Below are 16,884 nucleotides of genomic sequence, written 5' to 3'. Positions count from 1 at the left end.
TGTAGCCCTGGCTGTCCTGGAACTCACTCTGTAGACCAGGCTGGCCTCGAACTCAGAAATCCACCTGCCTCTGCCTCCCAAGTGCTGGGATTAAAGGAGTGCACCACCACGCCCGGCTAATCTCAACATCTTTAGCATCACAATCTCACCATATTTTAAAATGGATCTACATATTTTAGTTGGTGCTAAAGATTTTTCAATTCACTATAAATAATGTTTATACAAAGTGACAACATTAGTTCACAGAAACTATTAATTAAATATTTTTGGTCAGAAAAATTCTGGCTTCACGTTTCAAGTAAAGTCAATGTATTAACAGGGGTCATAGTGACCCCATTTCATTGTTGAATTCCAAGGCAAAGGTACTGAGCTGTGATGGTGTGTAATGATGGGTGGTGGTGGTGGTGGTGTGTGTCTGAAACAAGGTCTTGCTAGGCTTAAAGGCAGTGGCTACCAAGCCTGCCTGTTTGAGGTTAGAAATGCAGTCCCAGGACTCACAGGTAAATGCCTCTTCTGACTTCACTTGGGGAGGATGAGATGAAATGTGTAAATGAAAATCCTAATCACTAGAGTCATTTTCATCTCTAATATTCCCAAAACCAGAATTTTCCAAGACAAGCCAAACAACCCCAAATGCCCCGTTTGGTTAGTTATCCTGGAGATGCACATTAACCTTTGAACGGCACTAAATAGAAGGAAGGAAAAGTTTTAGAGCCTCTCTCATCCTTCCCAGCTACTTCTAGGGGGAATATTTCTATGACCCGGTTTATCCAGCCCGGTTAAGTACCGGGGTCCATTGCCCTCTCTGGTAACCCGCCAAAGCAAAGGAGAGGCAGCGACCACACAGACGCTCCCAGGAAGAAGGCCGGAACCTTTGAATTGGAGCCCTGCGCGCAGAATCCGGAGGGATATTTCAGGTGCACCGCTGCTCATTCTTCAGGCGGAAGTGAGGAAGGTGGGGCGTCTTATTCTAGCAGAAATAAGTAGGTCCTTGAGGAGTAAGTGGGGGGAAACGTGTCTTTGTGACACTGCTGGCAAAGCTGAGGGAATGGGCGTCTGAAGAAGCCCTCGGAAGGGACCCGTATCGTTGTGACACCGCTGGCACTTTCTGAGGGACGCGTGTCGCTGAGGCACCGGTGCACGCCGAAGGAGCGGGTGAGATAGTGTGACCATGGGGATGTGGGCATCGGTGGACGCTATGTGGGACTTCCCTGCGGAGAAGCGAATCTTCGGGGCGGTGTTGCTCTTTTCCTGGACGGTGTATCTTTGGGAGACCTTCCTAGCACAGCGGCAGGTGAGCATTGCCGTGTCTCCCCCGGCCTCAGCCCCTGGACAGCCTTAGGCCAGCCCGAACCTCTACCCAAGCCCCTTAGTGTTTGCCCGGATGTAGCACCAGCCTGCCCTCCGTAACCCCCGGTGAGCTTCCTAACTTTTCCTAATGGTGACTGCCGCTTTGAGGAGTTTTTGGAAAGGCAGAAGTTGTTTGCAACGTTGTAATGGGACCCAAGCCTGTAAGCGGCTAATGAAAGGGAAGAACTGCCCTACCGCCAAACTTGAGCCTGTCTATGCCTGCTCTACAGCGTCTTAAGAATCTTTGGACCGGGACTTGACCAAGCCTCGTTGGTATAGGCTAAGTGGAGGTGCTAAATTTGTAGAATAATAACTTCCCATGATATTGATGTTACCATGCTCAACCTCAAAATTAGGAAACCATTTTTCTGGTGATACTTTGCAACCGCACGCCGTTTGAAAATCCTCATTAGAGCTAATGTTGTTTGGGGCCCCAATGTGTGTGTGTGTGTGTTTCATTAAAATATCTCTTTGTTTTTTTTGTTTAAAACGTTAAATAGTGCAGTAGAAAAGCTAACAGTTTTCCCTAGAGATAGCCGTAATTAACAGTTTAATTCGAAATGTGAACGTTTAAGTGAGATGGACTTTGTAACAACAAAACAAGTTATCTGCAACGTTATAATGGGTCCCAAGGCTGTTGGTGTCTAATGAAAGGAAAGGACAGCCCTGCCGTCAAACTTGCGCAGGTCTATGCCTGCTCTACAGTGTCTAAGTTTGGACAACACTCGTCTGTGTCGTCCTTGAGAACCTTCCCCTTTAACTGCTGGACCTATTTCTTGAGCTCTGCAGACCTTTTCGTCTGCAGTTTTCTTCTAATTTACACTGTATGTGAGTTTCTTTGCCAGGCAAGTGATCTCCCACTGAACTACATTTCCCAGCCCTTCGTGACTCTCCCGGATTGCAAGTTTGAAATTTAAAAATCAGTCAGTGTTGGGTTATGTCTACCTCAGTCTCTTCCTTTAGTATGTTCAAAATGTTAAAAATTACTGTAGCTAGGTACTCAAAGCTTCATTAGTTCAGAATTGCATAAGTACCCTTGCTTGAAGCAAACACATAACGTGTAGTATCAAAACAGCAGGGTGAGATAATTGAGTACTTATCTGACATATTTTATTAATAGATAAAGTTGCATCTTTTTTTTTTTTTCCCAAGACAGAGTTTCTCTTTGTTTAGCCCTGGCTGTCCTGAAGCTCACTCTGTAGACCAGGCTGGCCTTGAACTCACAGAGATCCATCTCCCTCTGCCTCCTGAGTGCTAGGATTAAAGCCATGCACCACGACCACTTGGCATTGTTGCATTGTTGTAGGGTTATAATTTAATGCCTTCAGCTTTTTGTTGCTGTTGTTGTTGTTAACATACAACAGGAAAAGTATTTATTATAAAACTATTATAGAAGGTCTGTTATACCTTTGGTATCTGTTCCTTGTGTTATGTCCCAGGGGCTGAAATTACTCTTTAGAATTTGACATAATGAGAAAATTTGTTGTAAAGATTTGATGTTTCTGTCACTCCCTAATTCTTATTTAAGTTGACCTCTAGAACCAAGTTTAATGATAATTCATTAATAAAGTATTAAGTGTATGTGTTAATGTGTGTTGTGAGCATACTTCTCTTTTTTCATGCATTATTTTCTATATTGTAAGACATACCTCATACTCAGAAAGAATGGTCTCCTCGTGATGTCACAACTTTGGTTCACACAGGCAAACTGAAAGTGTATTGACAACCCAGATGGCCATTCCACCTAGTTAGCTGGCCTTGGAATTGTTTTTGTCTGCTTAAAATTCCCTGTGTCCGTTGTTTCAGTGGTCAGTGTTCTTGACTGAATGCAAGACATACATGTATGTGACAAATTCTACAAGCTTACATGACAAATTAATGCCACAGACCATTCAGTGTTGGACCACAAATTACTACTGTGTAACAAGAAATATTCATTAAAGTGTTTTTTCTTCAAAATATTTCAGAGAAGGATATACAAAACGACGACTCACGTACCAGCAGAGTTAGAACAGATCATGGACTCAGACACATTTGAGAAATCTCGGCTGTATCAACTGGATAAAAGCACCTTCAGCTTCTGGTCAGGACTCTACTCAGAAGTGGAAGGCACTGTGAGTCACTGATTTCTTGGAGACACAAGTCTCAGATTGTTTAAAGCTTGATAATGCTTGGTCTGGCCTTCAGGGGCCAGCCTTTAACAGTCCAGTGTCAGTGGTCTCTAGCCATCCTGCCAGAGTCTAGGTTGGCTCAGGGAGGAAGTATCAATGGTGTATGCACCAGCATTGCAGCTGGACCTGCTTGGCTAAGTTCATTCTACATTTCCACCCTTTTGTTTTTATTTTTGATAACCTGGTGGGAGTCGGTGTTCTTTGCTCTGGCCTTGTTGACCCCACCTCAGGGGCCTTCAGTATAGTGGACCTGGCCTGTCTTAGGTTGACCTGCCAAGTAGGTTCTTATCCATCTTTGACTACCAGCTCTCAAAGGACAGCCATCTTGGAGGGCATATCAGGGTGTAAGGACGAAGCCTAAACAGAGGCCTCTCGAATTTCTGTGAGCTATGCTCTAATCACCTCTCTTGGTGATTAGCAGATTCCATAGCCTTGATGGTGTGGGAGGCTTTTTCTCCCATCAAGGCCACAGCGTATACAGAGAAGCAGCAAGTATCTACAGTAACATGTACATATCTAAGATTACAAAAAGAGGGATAGTGAGTCCAGTCCATCTGCCAAATAGCACTGGGACATAACCCTCTTGGCTTGACACCTCCCCTGTTGAGGGGCCCCAGTGGTGCAAGTGGGGCACAGATGGCACAAGGTCTTGCAAGATATTTTTGTTGTTTCATGGATAATCCGGCAAGAGCTTGTGTAAGTTTTGTGGGGACAGGTGAAATTGTTTATGTGATGCTCTCATCTGTTCCAAGAGCCCCTGGTCAACAACCATTATAAGTCAGTCATATCCCTGCCCTTAGCCAAGACTCCTGGCAGCCTGGAGTGGGATCTGATGTGAGAAATGATCCATGGGTGTGCCCTATGCTCAAGGGCTCCTTGAAGGGATTTTATAAGGATGTGTTTGGAACTATCCTGATATTTTATGTAGGAATCTTTGCCTCTCACCCAACAGGACATCATAGAGGCAGTCAGGGCCGCTCTAGGGCCTGCCCTGTCAAGGTCTCTGATGGCTACTACCCATTTATGAAAGTTATCATTATGGACTTCGGCAAACCGAATTTCACGTTAGGGCATTAAGACCCTCCCAATCCGATAGTTTAAACAAGCATGTCTCGGGTGGTTCCCAAATCGACTCTTCTCTCTACTGCCTCAGTAACCCTCATGAGAAAGTCTGTAAAGGACTCACCTGATTGTTGTACAAAGTTATAGAGGTAGGCAGAGAGAACTCTGGGAGTGCAGGCCTCAAGGGCCTTGAAAGACAGATTGGCCACCTGGTTGAAGTAGGCATGTTGGCAGATAGTAGCTTAGGTAACTGGGTTAATGTATGCCCTGTGGCTGGTCAGCATGTCTAGGGTGATGTTAAGCTTATATTCAAGATTTAAGCATGCCTGACTCTCAGCCAGATCCTGATAGGCTGACTGCCAGTTTAAGAATGTGGCAGGCTCCAAGACCACTTTAAGATGATTATACCAGCCATAATAGGTTTGTAAGTGCATAGCCCACTGTTCAAAGTAGGGAGAGTCACGCCCCAATTCATTGGCCACTTTTCTGACTAAAGTTAGGTCAGCCAGGGGTGTAGGGACCCAAGGGCAGTTGGCTGCATCAGGTCCAAAGTTGACAGGATAAGCCTCTGTTCAGGCCCTATGGGCCAAGTGAGGCAACTGTGCATCAGGAGGTTGTGGGAGTCCAACCACAAAAGGCTGTAAGTGTTGGAGAGGCCTGGGGTGGTTATATCCATGGCACAAAGTTCACATCATGGATTCAGGGGGATTGGGGGGGGGCGGGGAGTTTGCAGTCAGCTCCAGGCATTCAGATGCCTTTGAAAGATGAGGTAGTTTTGCCAGCACCAGAACAAGGGCCCTCTGCTCTTCTTCCTCTTCAGCCAAGGACTCTGAGTGGCTGAGAGAGCCAGAAGGGGGCAGTTATGGATAAGTTCACACTTGCCTGCCTGTTCCTGACAGTATTTGTTGTGGGAGGCGATAACTTCCTCTTGGGAAAAAGATTTCAAACTAGTAACAATGGCAAGAAGAATTGGAACAAAAGGGGGGGTGGGGCTATTCCCGAATTCACCTTTTCCAGGCCAGAAACAAAACCCTCATCCATGAATCAGGTTCCCACGTGTTCTCAGGAGAGATCCATAGGGCTCAAACTGCTGCCTCGGTCCAGAAGGTTTCCAGATTCGAGGCCTTGACTTTCACGCCCTCTTTCTCATTAGCTCACTCCATTGCCTGGTCCAGCATCAGTGGTTTCTAGCCATGCCAGCAGATTCTAGGTTGGCTTGGGGAGGAAGTATCAGCAGTTCGTGCACCAGCATTGCAGTTGGACTGAAAGACTCCGAGAGGAGCCTTTTGCTCAGGCCTTGGGACAATAGCGGACACCCAAGAACTCACGAGAGACCACGCTTGATGCAAACCACATGAGGCTTTATTCGGAGAAAGCCAGAGCTCTGGGGACGACTCATATCCCATGCAGGGGTAGAGGAGTCGACCACAAGGGGAAAGGAGTCCTAGTTTTTATAGGCCCTCAGGGGGGAAAGGAGAAGGGGGGAGTAGGGGATTTCCAGATCTAAACGATGTCTATTCTCAAGAAATGGGTATGGGAGGGGTACAAGGAAAGAGTCTGGTGCAGGTGTAGCAACTCCGGATTGGCCCGGCTGTGGTTGCTGGGGAGATTTTCCAACTCTTTCCCAGCAACTGATATCACAAACACCTGGCAATGGGCTGCATCAGTGGGCACACACATGGGTTCAAGGAACGGTCAAAACATTGGCAGACACACAGGTTCAAGGAGTGACCAGAGCATTGTGCACCTCTATTTTTCTAAATCAGTGAAGCTAGTTCTGCTAACACTGACATCTATCTTGCCAATTTCAGGGCTTCTGTGACCTTTTACATTCTGTCAGGATCTTTCAGGACCACTTGGCTAAACTTCTGCAGACAGTAACTTAGCCCTCCCACACACATACAGAGAACATTAATTTACTACACACAGACACAGACATACACACACAAACACAGACACACCATTTTGCCTTGTTGCTTTGCGTCTAAGAGAAACTAAGCAGGCCCTGTATAACCAATTGTCATAGTGAAAAAGCAGCTAGTGAGAAAAATGCCCACACTCTCTGAGAGCAACTTTACCTGATATCTCACAGGTGTCCATAAAAGCTCTTCCAAGAAATGGAATGACTAACACTATGGCACTGTGCTTGGTAATCCTAGCAAGAAGTGGTCTGGCTGGGAATGGAGAAGAGTGGAGTAGACAAGCTCAGGTTGTGCGTGTAATGTTTGCAGTGCAGTTGCACGTGTGCATGAGCATGTCTAGAGGTCAGAGGTTGACACTGGGTGTCTTGCTCAGTCTCTTCTCCATCTAATTGTTTAAGACAGGTCCCTAACTGAACCTATAGATAACGAGTTGGGTAGACTAGATGGCCAACAAGTTCCATGAATCCTTCTGCTTACCTCCTAAGCAGTGGGATTAGAGGTTTGAGGATATGCTTGTGCATATGCACGCGCGCATGCGCACACACACACACATGCCTGGATTTTTATGTAAATGTTTAGATTCTAAAATAAGGACCTCAGGGGCATGGTGGTGGCGCACGCCTTTAATCCCAGCACTTGGGAAGCAGGGGCAGGTGGATTTCTGAGTTCAAGGCCAGCCTGGTCTACAAAGTGAGTTCCAGGACAGCCAGGACTATACAGAGAAACCCTGTCTCAAAAAACAAAAAAAGAAAAAGAAAAAGAAAGAAACCTAACCAACCAAACAAACAAAGTACCCCAAACCCAAACTGCAAAACATTTTTAAAAAAAATAAAAAATAAAATAAGGACCTCATACTTGTACAGCAGATAAACGCTTTCTCACTAAGCCATCGTCTCAGCTCTTTGTTTTTGTTTTGGGGGATGTGTGTCTCACTATGTAGCCATAGCTATCCTAGAACTTGCTATGTAGACCATATGGGCCATGAATTTGCAAGAATTCTCTTAGCTTGTTGATTGCTAGGATTACAAGAGTGACCCATTAGACTCAGCTAAACTCAAGATTTTGCTCTCTGGGTTGTGCGTGTTTTTACATGACCATTTTCATCTTTGTTATTATTTGTTTTTGTTTTGTTTTTCAAGGTAGGATTTCTCTGTGTAGCCTGGACTGTTCTGGAACTTGATTTGTAGACCATGCTGGACTCAAACTCAGAGATTGCCTGCCTTTACTTCCCAAAGTGCTGGGGTTAAAGGTGTAAACCTTCACCACTGGCATAGTTTCATCTTTTTAAGCTTCATTTCTCCCGAAAAATGACAAGTAGAATAAGGCTCAGTGTTTAAGAACCTGTACTGCTTGCTCTTCCAGAATATCCAAGTTTTCTTCCCAGTTCCCACACTGGAAGCGATTGCAGCTGCCCAAAACTCCTGCTGCAGGGATCCAGTGACCTCTTTTGGCCTCAAAGACACTCGTGCTCACATGCACATACCCTACTCTCTCTCTTTCTCTCTCTCTCTCTCTCTCTGCGTGTGTGTGTGTCTAAATCTTTGAAGTCATTATTAAAAAAAAGAAAGAAAGGAGGATAGACACCAGACCTTTGTATGGCTAGTGGCATGGACTGAGTAGGCAGTCAATGAAACACTTAACATAGGCCTCAACATTTAACAAGCACTTTGCCACCAGGTTTCTTTGGGCATTACTTCAACCTTTCTGTGTTCCAGTTACCTCCCTACCATGTCTTCTCTTCAAGGCTCTAATGAGATAATATATGTCAGAATACTGGAGTTGTGTCTGTTGTGCTTATTTTTTCTTAGGACTCCCTGGAGTATACTCAGTGAGGAGTACAACATGGGGAAAGTTTATAGCTTATGTACTTGTTTTTTAGTCCCCAAAGTAAACTCAACAAGGTTTGGAACAGCAGTTTCCAAGTGTGTTCATAAATTATTCAAAGGCATGTTTAAATACCTTCAATGTTTATTTAAAAGCTGGAATTTTAGTAGTGGCTTTTTTAGCTTTCTATCAAAAACAGTATAAGTCCTTAATTCTACAGCGTTTGTTAGTATTGGGAGGAAGATAAAGGTAATGCCATCCCAAGTCAGTTAGCTCAGCAGCTGTAGCCTGTGGCAGGTAGTGGTGCCAGAGCGTGTCTTTTAGGAACAAAGTTTCTTATGGCCACAAAGTAGAAATGCTTGCACCTAGAGTTCATAGTCAGCTGCTTATTTAAGCAATCACCTGTGAGTGCTAGATTCACCTGCAGGCTGTTGGGTGCCAGCCCAGGCTTTGTGCTATGGCCAGAAAATGTGTACTCCTGACATAGCCTCAGGTGCTGCTGTTCGTGGTTCTGTTTAGAAGCCGTGCGTGAGACCTGTGCAAACCAGTGCAGCTGGTAAAACTCCAGATGGTAGCTAGGTGTGCGGATGCACACCTGGAATCACAACCCTGGGGAGATTGACGGAGGGGATCATTCTGAGTTCAAGATCAGCCTAGGCTACATAGTGGGTTCTAGGCCAATTTTGGCTGCATAAGACCCTGTTTCAAAAACAAAACAAAAATATAAAAGATGGGTAGTATAAAATGTGTGTGAAATTGTAGAAAGATAAGAGCACATGTACTGTGGATGAAAGTATAATAAAGGTATAATGTGGCTGGAAGCAGCTGGCAATCCCAAGTAAAGTTAGAGGCCACCATGGAAAGATCATTACGGATAGAGTTCAGGCCAGATGTGGTGGTGCACACCTTTAATCCCAGAACTTGAGAGGCAGAAGCAGGTGGATCCCTGTGAGTTTGAGGCCAGCCTATTCTACAAAGCAAGTTCTAGGACAGTGGATCTACATAGTGAGACCCTGCCTCTTAACAAACAAAAAATGTAGTTAAAAAAGCAAGTTGTGAATGAGTACAGTCTTCAATCCTTTATATACAGACTTAAAAGTAGATCTCTGTATTTCATCAATACATATATAAAAATGGAAGGATATAAATCCATAAAAAAGGACTGTTCCCAAGCCCTTCAGACTGGATTGTAGATACAGCTTAGAGTTAAGTCCAAGGCCCTGTATTCAATCCCTAGCAAATATATATACATATATAAACAAACAAACTGGTTGATCCCTTTTTTTTTTTTTTGGTTTTTCGAGACAGGGTTTCTCTGTGTAGCCCTGGCTGTCCTGGAACTCTGTAGCCCAGGCTGGCCTCGAACTCAGAAATCCGACTGCCTCTGCCTCCCAAATGCTGGGATTAAAGGTGTGTGCCACCACGCCCAGGATAGTTGATCTTGATCTTGTGTTCCTGACTTCCTATTTGGAGAAAACTAGATTGGTTCTTGACAAAGTGATCTCTGCAGGTTCATTCTTACTAGTGCCTATTGCAGTCATCAAAGTTTCTTTTTAAAGTGGTGCCAGTGATGAAGCCAAGACTTGATACATGGAGTGCTCACTCCACCAGTAAGCCACATCCCTAGCACCAAAGTTGATTGACTGACTCTCCTTCCTTCCTTCCTTCCTTCCTTCCTTCCTTCCTTCCAACTAGGGACTGAATTCAGGACCTCAAGCATGCTAAGCAATCACTCCACTAAACTGTCTAGCAGCCAGTTGCTGTTTCTCCAACACCGCAGAAAGGTCTCACTGTTTCTTGAGCTAACTTGAACTCACTGTGTAGCACAGGCGATCTTGCCTCAATTTCCTGGGTAGATGGGATTACAGGCTGCTAAACATACATTGTTTTCACGATTTGAGCTACTTCATGGTTTCTAATGTTCTTAGAATGTGACTTAGTGAATGTCTGTTTACGTATTTGCCCAAGACAAAGAGTGGTAAGGGCCTAACTCCTGAAGCCCTGATTCCTGCCTTAGGATTCATCTTTTCCTGACCACAGGAGGTCTGAGTCTCCAATTCTGTTCCACAGTCTGGTAAGTGGACATGACTCACCACTTCTTTAGCAATAGTAACAATATTTTAACCAGGCATGTTGTAAATACCATATTCCCAGCTGTGTAGAAGGCAGGAAGGTCATTTAGAACCATGAGTTCAATTACTGCCTGGGCAACATAATGAGATGATATCTCAGACAAGCAACTGCAAGCTAATACTTTTTCCTGACTGAAAAGGACACTTTTCCTCTCGTGGAAAAGATAGTTATAAAGCCATATTGCCTGGTTCGAATTCCATCTGTTGCTCATTACCTGTGGGATTTGGAACAAACCATTTAACCCTTGTAGGCTTAAGTGATTGATACGTTTTCATTTTAGTCTCTTGGCAAATGTTTTTACCTACTTTTTAAAGCAATTATGATTAACACATATGATTCTTATTTCTAGGGTTCACTGGCATTTTTGATGCATTGTAATAATAGTGATATCAAGATAATTAGCATTATCATAAAAGTGGGGGGTATATGTGTGATACAAACATTAAAACCCTCTCTTCTACCTGTTTTCAGATTCAACTATACAAAGACCAGAGTCTGTTCTCTCTGACTTTGTACTCCTTAATAATTTCTCCTCATTACTAGCTTTAAGTTTTAATTGGCACATAATATGTATGCACATTTGTGGAGTACATTGTAATTTAGAAAATGTATACCATGTATGACAATCGGACCAGGGTAATTAGAATTTCCATTTCCTTAAACATTTTTATGCCAGAAACCTTTAGGCCTGTGGTTCTCTTGAAATACTTCATAAATTGTAGACTAAAGTACTGACTTATTACAGATGCCTGAATTAAACCCTACTGACGGACTGCTTGGATATCCATTATTAAACGTATTTCTAGATTGATTTCTCTTATCCTCTTCCAGTCTCTAGCGACTACTATTTTATTTTCCCCTAAAAGAATGATTTTTAAATCTTTTTAAAGATTAATTAATTTGTTGTTGGTAGTGGTGGTGATGTGTGTATGTGTGTGTGTGTGTGATGAGAGGGACATGGTGGGCTTCAGTGTGCGTGTGGAGGTCAGAACCATGTTTTGAAGTAAGGTCTCTCTTTCATCTTTACACTGGTCCCAGGAAAGGCTTATATGGCAAGTGCCTTTACTGACTCAACCCTCTCTCTGGCCCTATATTGATTTTTTTTTTCAACTTTCACAAGTGAGACTCCTGGGTTTGCCTTTTAAACAGGTTTTTTGGAATGTAATTTACATAGTATACAATTTACCCATATACACTGTTTAGGCAAAAATATCTTAGTGGTCTAAACTTAGTGTCTCAGTGATTTTTATTCTTCTAAATGAATATTTTATTCTAAATGAAGTCATGGCCCCCCTTTTTCCTGTAATTTATTTATTTTTCTTTATAATGCATTCTTTCATATGATAGTTGCTAAGATTGTTCAAATGTGATCACAATCTGCTTTGTTTTACAGTTTATTCTTCTCTTTGGAGGAATCCCTTACCTCTGGAGACTTTCTGGGCAGTTCTGTAGTTCTGCTGGCTTTGGACCAGAATACGAGGTATGTGATTCCTTCACCTGGATTGTTCAGTCTTTATTTTGCTTGGTAAGCTTTACACTGAAGTTGCCTTTTTGGCTCCTACCATTGGTAGACTTGCCTCTTGGTCTCTGCACTGCTTGTCTGTGCATGGATTAGCATAAACCATAATATGTTTTGGTTACTCTTCTATTGCCATGACAAAACACTATGACCAAAGTAGCTTGTAAAAGAAAGCAGTTAATTTGGAGCTCACCATTTCAAAGTCCATGGCCATCATGTTGGGGAACATAGCAGCAGGCAGGCATGATGCTTGGGTGTAGCTGAGACCAAGAGGAAGTGACATACCTTCTCCAACAAGTTCACAGCTCCGAATCTTAGGAAACAGTTCCACAAACAGTACCAACATTTAAATATGTGAGCCTACGAGGGCCATATCATTCAACTACTACAGTTAGTTACTATAACTCCAGAATTCTAGTGACTTCACAGTTTATTTCCCTATCACATAATAGCTAATTTAAGTATTTTAGTTAGCAGGTGACTTTGTTCTGTGTGCTGAGTCAGGGAGTAAGGTGGTTTGTTTTATGCTTGTTTGTTTTTCTTTTTTAAAAGTGTTCATCATCCAGTGACACTGGGAAGATCATGCCCTCTTTTTAATTTCTGTAATGCTAAGGTTATGATAGCTTGTGTTCACATTACATGGTGAAGCAGTCATTTGATCTTATTCACATGGAAGAGAGCTGGGAAATGTAGTCTTGATTACACAGCTGCTTGTTAGGAACAACCCTATGCAATGGTAGGAACCCCTGTTTTGTGGAACTTAGCAGATACTTTTGCGGCATGCACATTAAACAGGCATTTTAAATTAAGACAGAAAGTCTATCTTCTGGGCAAAGTGTTAAACGAATTCTCCATCTGTAATGAGTGTTGTAACCTGTTCTCCTGGAAGCTGCCAAGTCATTTTACCTCCTTTCTTTATTGGAATTCATGGACCTCCTGTGTGGGTGGGTTGCCCTTGACTTTAACTGTGCTCATCCTGTACCCCTTCCTAAAGCAGCAAGACGTGTGTGTGTGTGTGTGTGTGTGTGTGTGTGTGTGTCTAAGTTAGAGGACAACTTGAAGGAGTTCCTCCTTCTACCATATGTGCTCTAGGACTTGAAATCAGCTAGTTAAGCCTGGTGGCAGCGTCTTTACCATCTAAGTCATCTTGCAGGCTCAGAGCAGTTATACTTTGTTGGATGAGTAAATACAACTTCTACATGTGCCAGGAAGAAACACTCACATCTCCCACTGAGGAAGTCAGTGCAGCCCATGTGCATATATGTGTAGGGACATCCACTAGGCCATGGGCAGCTAATGGCTGCTCTCCCTTCCAGCCCTAACAAAAAAAAAAGTGACTTTCTCTCTCTCAGCACCCATTAGCTGCCATTAGCTCCTGAGCTGGGAGTAAGTCTTTATCTTATTGGGATATTTTATGTTATGTTCTGAGGTATGAATTTTGCATTTAATAATGACTTAGGGTTGTTTCCTGTTGGTTTATTTAGCTAGGACTTTGTTCTTTGATGGCTCGTGATATTAGAGTCCTCATTTTTGTGTAGTTCTGATATATACATATGTAAGTTACCACAGTGTGGTTTTAACACCAGCCCTCAACACGGGCCCAATTTTCAGTTACCAGAGTGTGTTATGTGAATAGTTACATAAACTGCAGACTTCCCTGTTAGCTGGTCAGTATATGGATCATGATATAAGTGGTAATCAGGAGTAGTCATGTCAGTATTTCCATCAGTCTACATCATTGGTTACTGTATATGTTATTCAAAGCGCAATGCCTCATTCTCTTCCAGCATTTATAAAAAGAAGTGGTTGATCTGGGTCCAGTGGTGCACATTTCTGGTCTGTTATATGGAAGACTAAGGCTGGAAACTCGCTTCAGCCTAGGCATTCAAGACAATACTGGACAACAGTGATGAGACGGACACAGACAGACAGACAGACAGACAGACACAGAGAGACACAGATCTAGACTGAAGGGAGCTAAGATGATTGGAAGGCAGAGTTGGCTGACGAATGAAAGTACAGCAAAGAAGTGAAAATGATGGCAGAAAGTGAGGCTCAGATCCAGCCTAATGGACTACACCACAGCCCCAACGCTGGCTGTGGAGTGCCAGTGCTGCTCCTGTCAGCCACTAGAGCTACACAGGACTGTATGACTGCAACTTGATCATCTCAAGTGAAGGCCATGGATGTAATGAAAAGATGGAGCTATCCCAGAACTAGTGATACTAGAAAGCCCATGCATAAGGACCTTTGGGGATATTTCACATTGAAGTTCAAAGGATAAAACATGAAAAGCTGATCTAACTTCAGCTGTATGACATCTCTCCAGAGAGGGCTGTCTGTGCAATAAGATGCATGAGAGGAGCTGAGCATTGTTTAAATTCCCTTCAAATCACTGCAAAAAGAGAATAAAAAAGAGAGATTAGTCCTGAATGTTCCTCAGTGTTTTATCTTTTTAATGATTTATTAGGTTTGTGTCTGTGTGAGAGTATCATATCCCCTGAAACTTGAATTACAGACAATTGTGAGCTGCCATGTGGATACTGGGAATTGAGCCCAGAACCTCTGGAAGAGCAAGCAGCCAGTGCTCTTAACCACTGAGTCATCTCTCCAACCCCTGTCCCGTGTTTTAAAATAACAAGGTGTTGAATTAGTTTTGTTATTTTCTTTTACTTCCCTACACATTAAAAGCTGATTAGTAATTTTGGGTATTGACCAAAAATTTTAAAGACCAAGACAACCACATTCTTTTTTAATTATTTAAGTTATTTTTACAATGCCAGGTACTGTGGCTGGAGAATTACAAGTTCTAGGCTAGTCTCTCTGGTCCTTAGAGAGAGACCTTGTCCTCCACCCACTCAACCCCTGCAAAAAAATGCGACCCAGGTTTCCAGCACCCACATAATAGCAGACAACTAAAAGTTTAGTTCCAGGGGACCCAGCACCCTTCCCTAGCCTCTTCGGACACTAACACACACATAGTACACATACATGTGTGTGCTGGTGCATACATAGGCATACATACACGCAGGCAAAGCATCCATGCCAGGCAGATCTGTGAATTTGAGGCCACAGCAGTTTGTGAATTTGGTCTATACAGCAAGTTCCAAGGCAGCCAGGGCTACATAGTGAGACCTGCTCAAAACAATAATGCTACATACCTGGCAGGGGAGATACCATGATCATGAAGGTCTTTTTCTCAGGCTGAGGCTTACCCATTCCACTCAGGATGTGCTGATCCCTGCGATTTTCCTCAAATTCGGGACACTCAACTGCATAATTTGTGGTAGTGGTGAACTGTGTTCACACTCTCCCCTGGAAAAAAAAAAAAAAAGAGTTCAAGGCCAGCCTGTTCTACAAAATGATTTCCAGGATAGCCAAGGCTACACATAGAAACCCTACCTTGAAAAAATAAACAAACAAACAAAAATGTTTAAATGTCATTTCTCTTCCCCCATTTCAGTGGCCTCGAAGTTGCATTTAATGAGTTGCGAAGCTCATTAAATGTTTCTTGAATTCAGCACATCCCTTTATTCCCAACACCGAGGAGGCAGAGGCAAGGTCTTCCCATGTAGCTCTGGTCTTCATAGAGACCCTGCCTCAACAATACACAAGAAGCCCAAGAATAAGTCTTCCTTGAATCCATCTAACATATGTTGCTTTCTCTGTTGTCCAAATCCTACCAGCCATTTGTCCCTATAACTTCAGGTAGCTTTCAAGTCATGCCTTGTAAACATTTTCCAAGGGCAGGCTGCTACAGCCTGTTTCCCACAGGATCGAGTGCACTGCTTGGGGCAGAACAAGCATTCAGTGTGTACTTGCTGGTTTGTGCTTCAGCTCACTTGATGGTTCCCTTCCTTTCTTGTTTGTGCTTAGATCATTCAGTCATTGGTGTTCCTGCTGTTGGCCACACTCTTCAGTGCACTGACTGGCTTGCCCTGGAGTCTGTATAATACTTTTGTAATAGAAGAAAAGCATGGCTTCAATCACCAGGTATGACAGGGAATACCAGGGTGTTTAGTATGAAGGTTTTCTGTGCTTCAGTCCCACGCTGACAGGAATTTAGATATAGACTGCTATCTTACAGCATGAATCCACTGAGGACAAAAAAAAGCCATGGATATGGTAAAGACCTTAGTCTAAGGTCCTGATAGAAACCCTTACTGCTTGCCAGCTAATAGTAGTTACATTCTGTTCTGAACTATGAAATGCAAGACTTTTGCTTATTGTCCTAGGCTGCCTACCTTATGTTCTTTAAGTGTTTTAAAAGCACTTAAAAGCTGCTTTTAAAATAAACGTGTTGCTCAGTTAATAGTGGTAATATTTTCTTTTTCAGACTTTGGAGTTTTTTATGAAAGATGCAATCAAAAAATTTATTGTGACTCAATGTATTTTATTGCCTGTGTCTGCCCTTCTGCTTTACATTATTAAAATTGGAGGTGACTACTTTTTTATATATGCCTGGCTGTTCACATTAGTTGTTTCTCTGGTAAGTAGATCCTTCCTTTCTTGCTCATTTTATTCATTTATTTGAGACTTTCATATATTAATACTACATGTACATTCTTTCCTCCAATTCTTCCCATGTTCTCCCACTCCCTCTCAAACTCATGGCCTCTTATTCTTGAATTATTTCATTTTCTTTTGCAAAAGTTCCTTGGCATTACTGGGATTTAGTTTTCACCGCTGTTCCTAAGAGAAGGTTTCCATGTAACCAGCTGCCCATATACATTTTCCTCTCAGTTCCTGCTTTGGGATATAAAGGAGAACTGACTGACCACCTCGGATGTTCTTCTCTTTATCCTAACTCTTTTTTTTTTTTTTTTTTTTTTTTTTGGTTTTTCGAGACAGGGTTTCTCTGTGTAGTCGTGGCTGTCCTGGAACTCACTCTGTAGCCCAGGCT

General features: G+C 42.9%; 1 protein-coding gene and 1 non-coding gene across 2 annotated transcripts in view; both read left to right on the top strand.

The window, feature by feature from the left end:
- The first annotated feature begins 920 nt into the window (after positions 1-920).
- Zmpste24 (zinc metallopeptidase STE24) overlaps positions 921-16,884 on the top strand; it is a 39,209-nt gene continuing 23,245 nt past the window's right edge. The window contains exons 1-5 of the mRNA XM_021160898.2: positions 921-1,294; positions 3,318-3,464; positions 11,856-11,942; positions 15,858-15,974; positions 16,318-16,470. Of these exons, the coding sequence (XP_021016557.1) occupies positions 1,172-1,294; positions 3,318-3,464; positions 11,856-11,942; positions 15,858-15,974; positions 16,318-16,470 (627 nt within the window). The 5' untranslated portion in view covers positions 921-1,171. The remainder of the gene's footprint in view (positions 1,295-3,317; positions 3,465-11,855; positions 11,943-15,857; positions 15,975-16,317; positions 16,471-16,884) is intronic.
- On the top strand, positions 15,135-15,299 carry LOC115030942. The gene has a single exon (XR_003836539.1). It is a non-coding gene; the product is annotated as a U1 spliceosomal RNA (small nuclear RNA).

The sequence above is a fragment of the Mus caroli genome, chromosome 4 (assembly GCF_900094665.2).
Source record: "Mus caroli chromosome 4, CAROLI_EIJ_v1.1, whole genome shotgun sequence".
NCBI lineage: Eukaryota > Metazoa > Chordata > Mammalia > Rodentia > Muridae > Mus > Mus caroli.
Note: the sequence above shows the minus strand (reverse complement) of the source record. Positions and strands in the feature narration are given on the sequence as shown.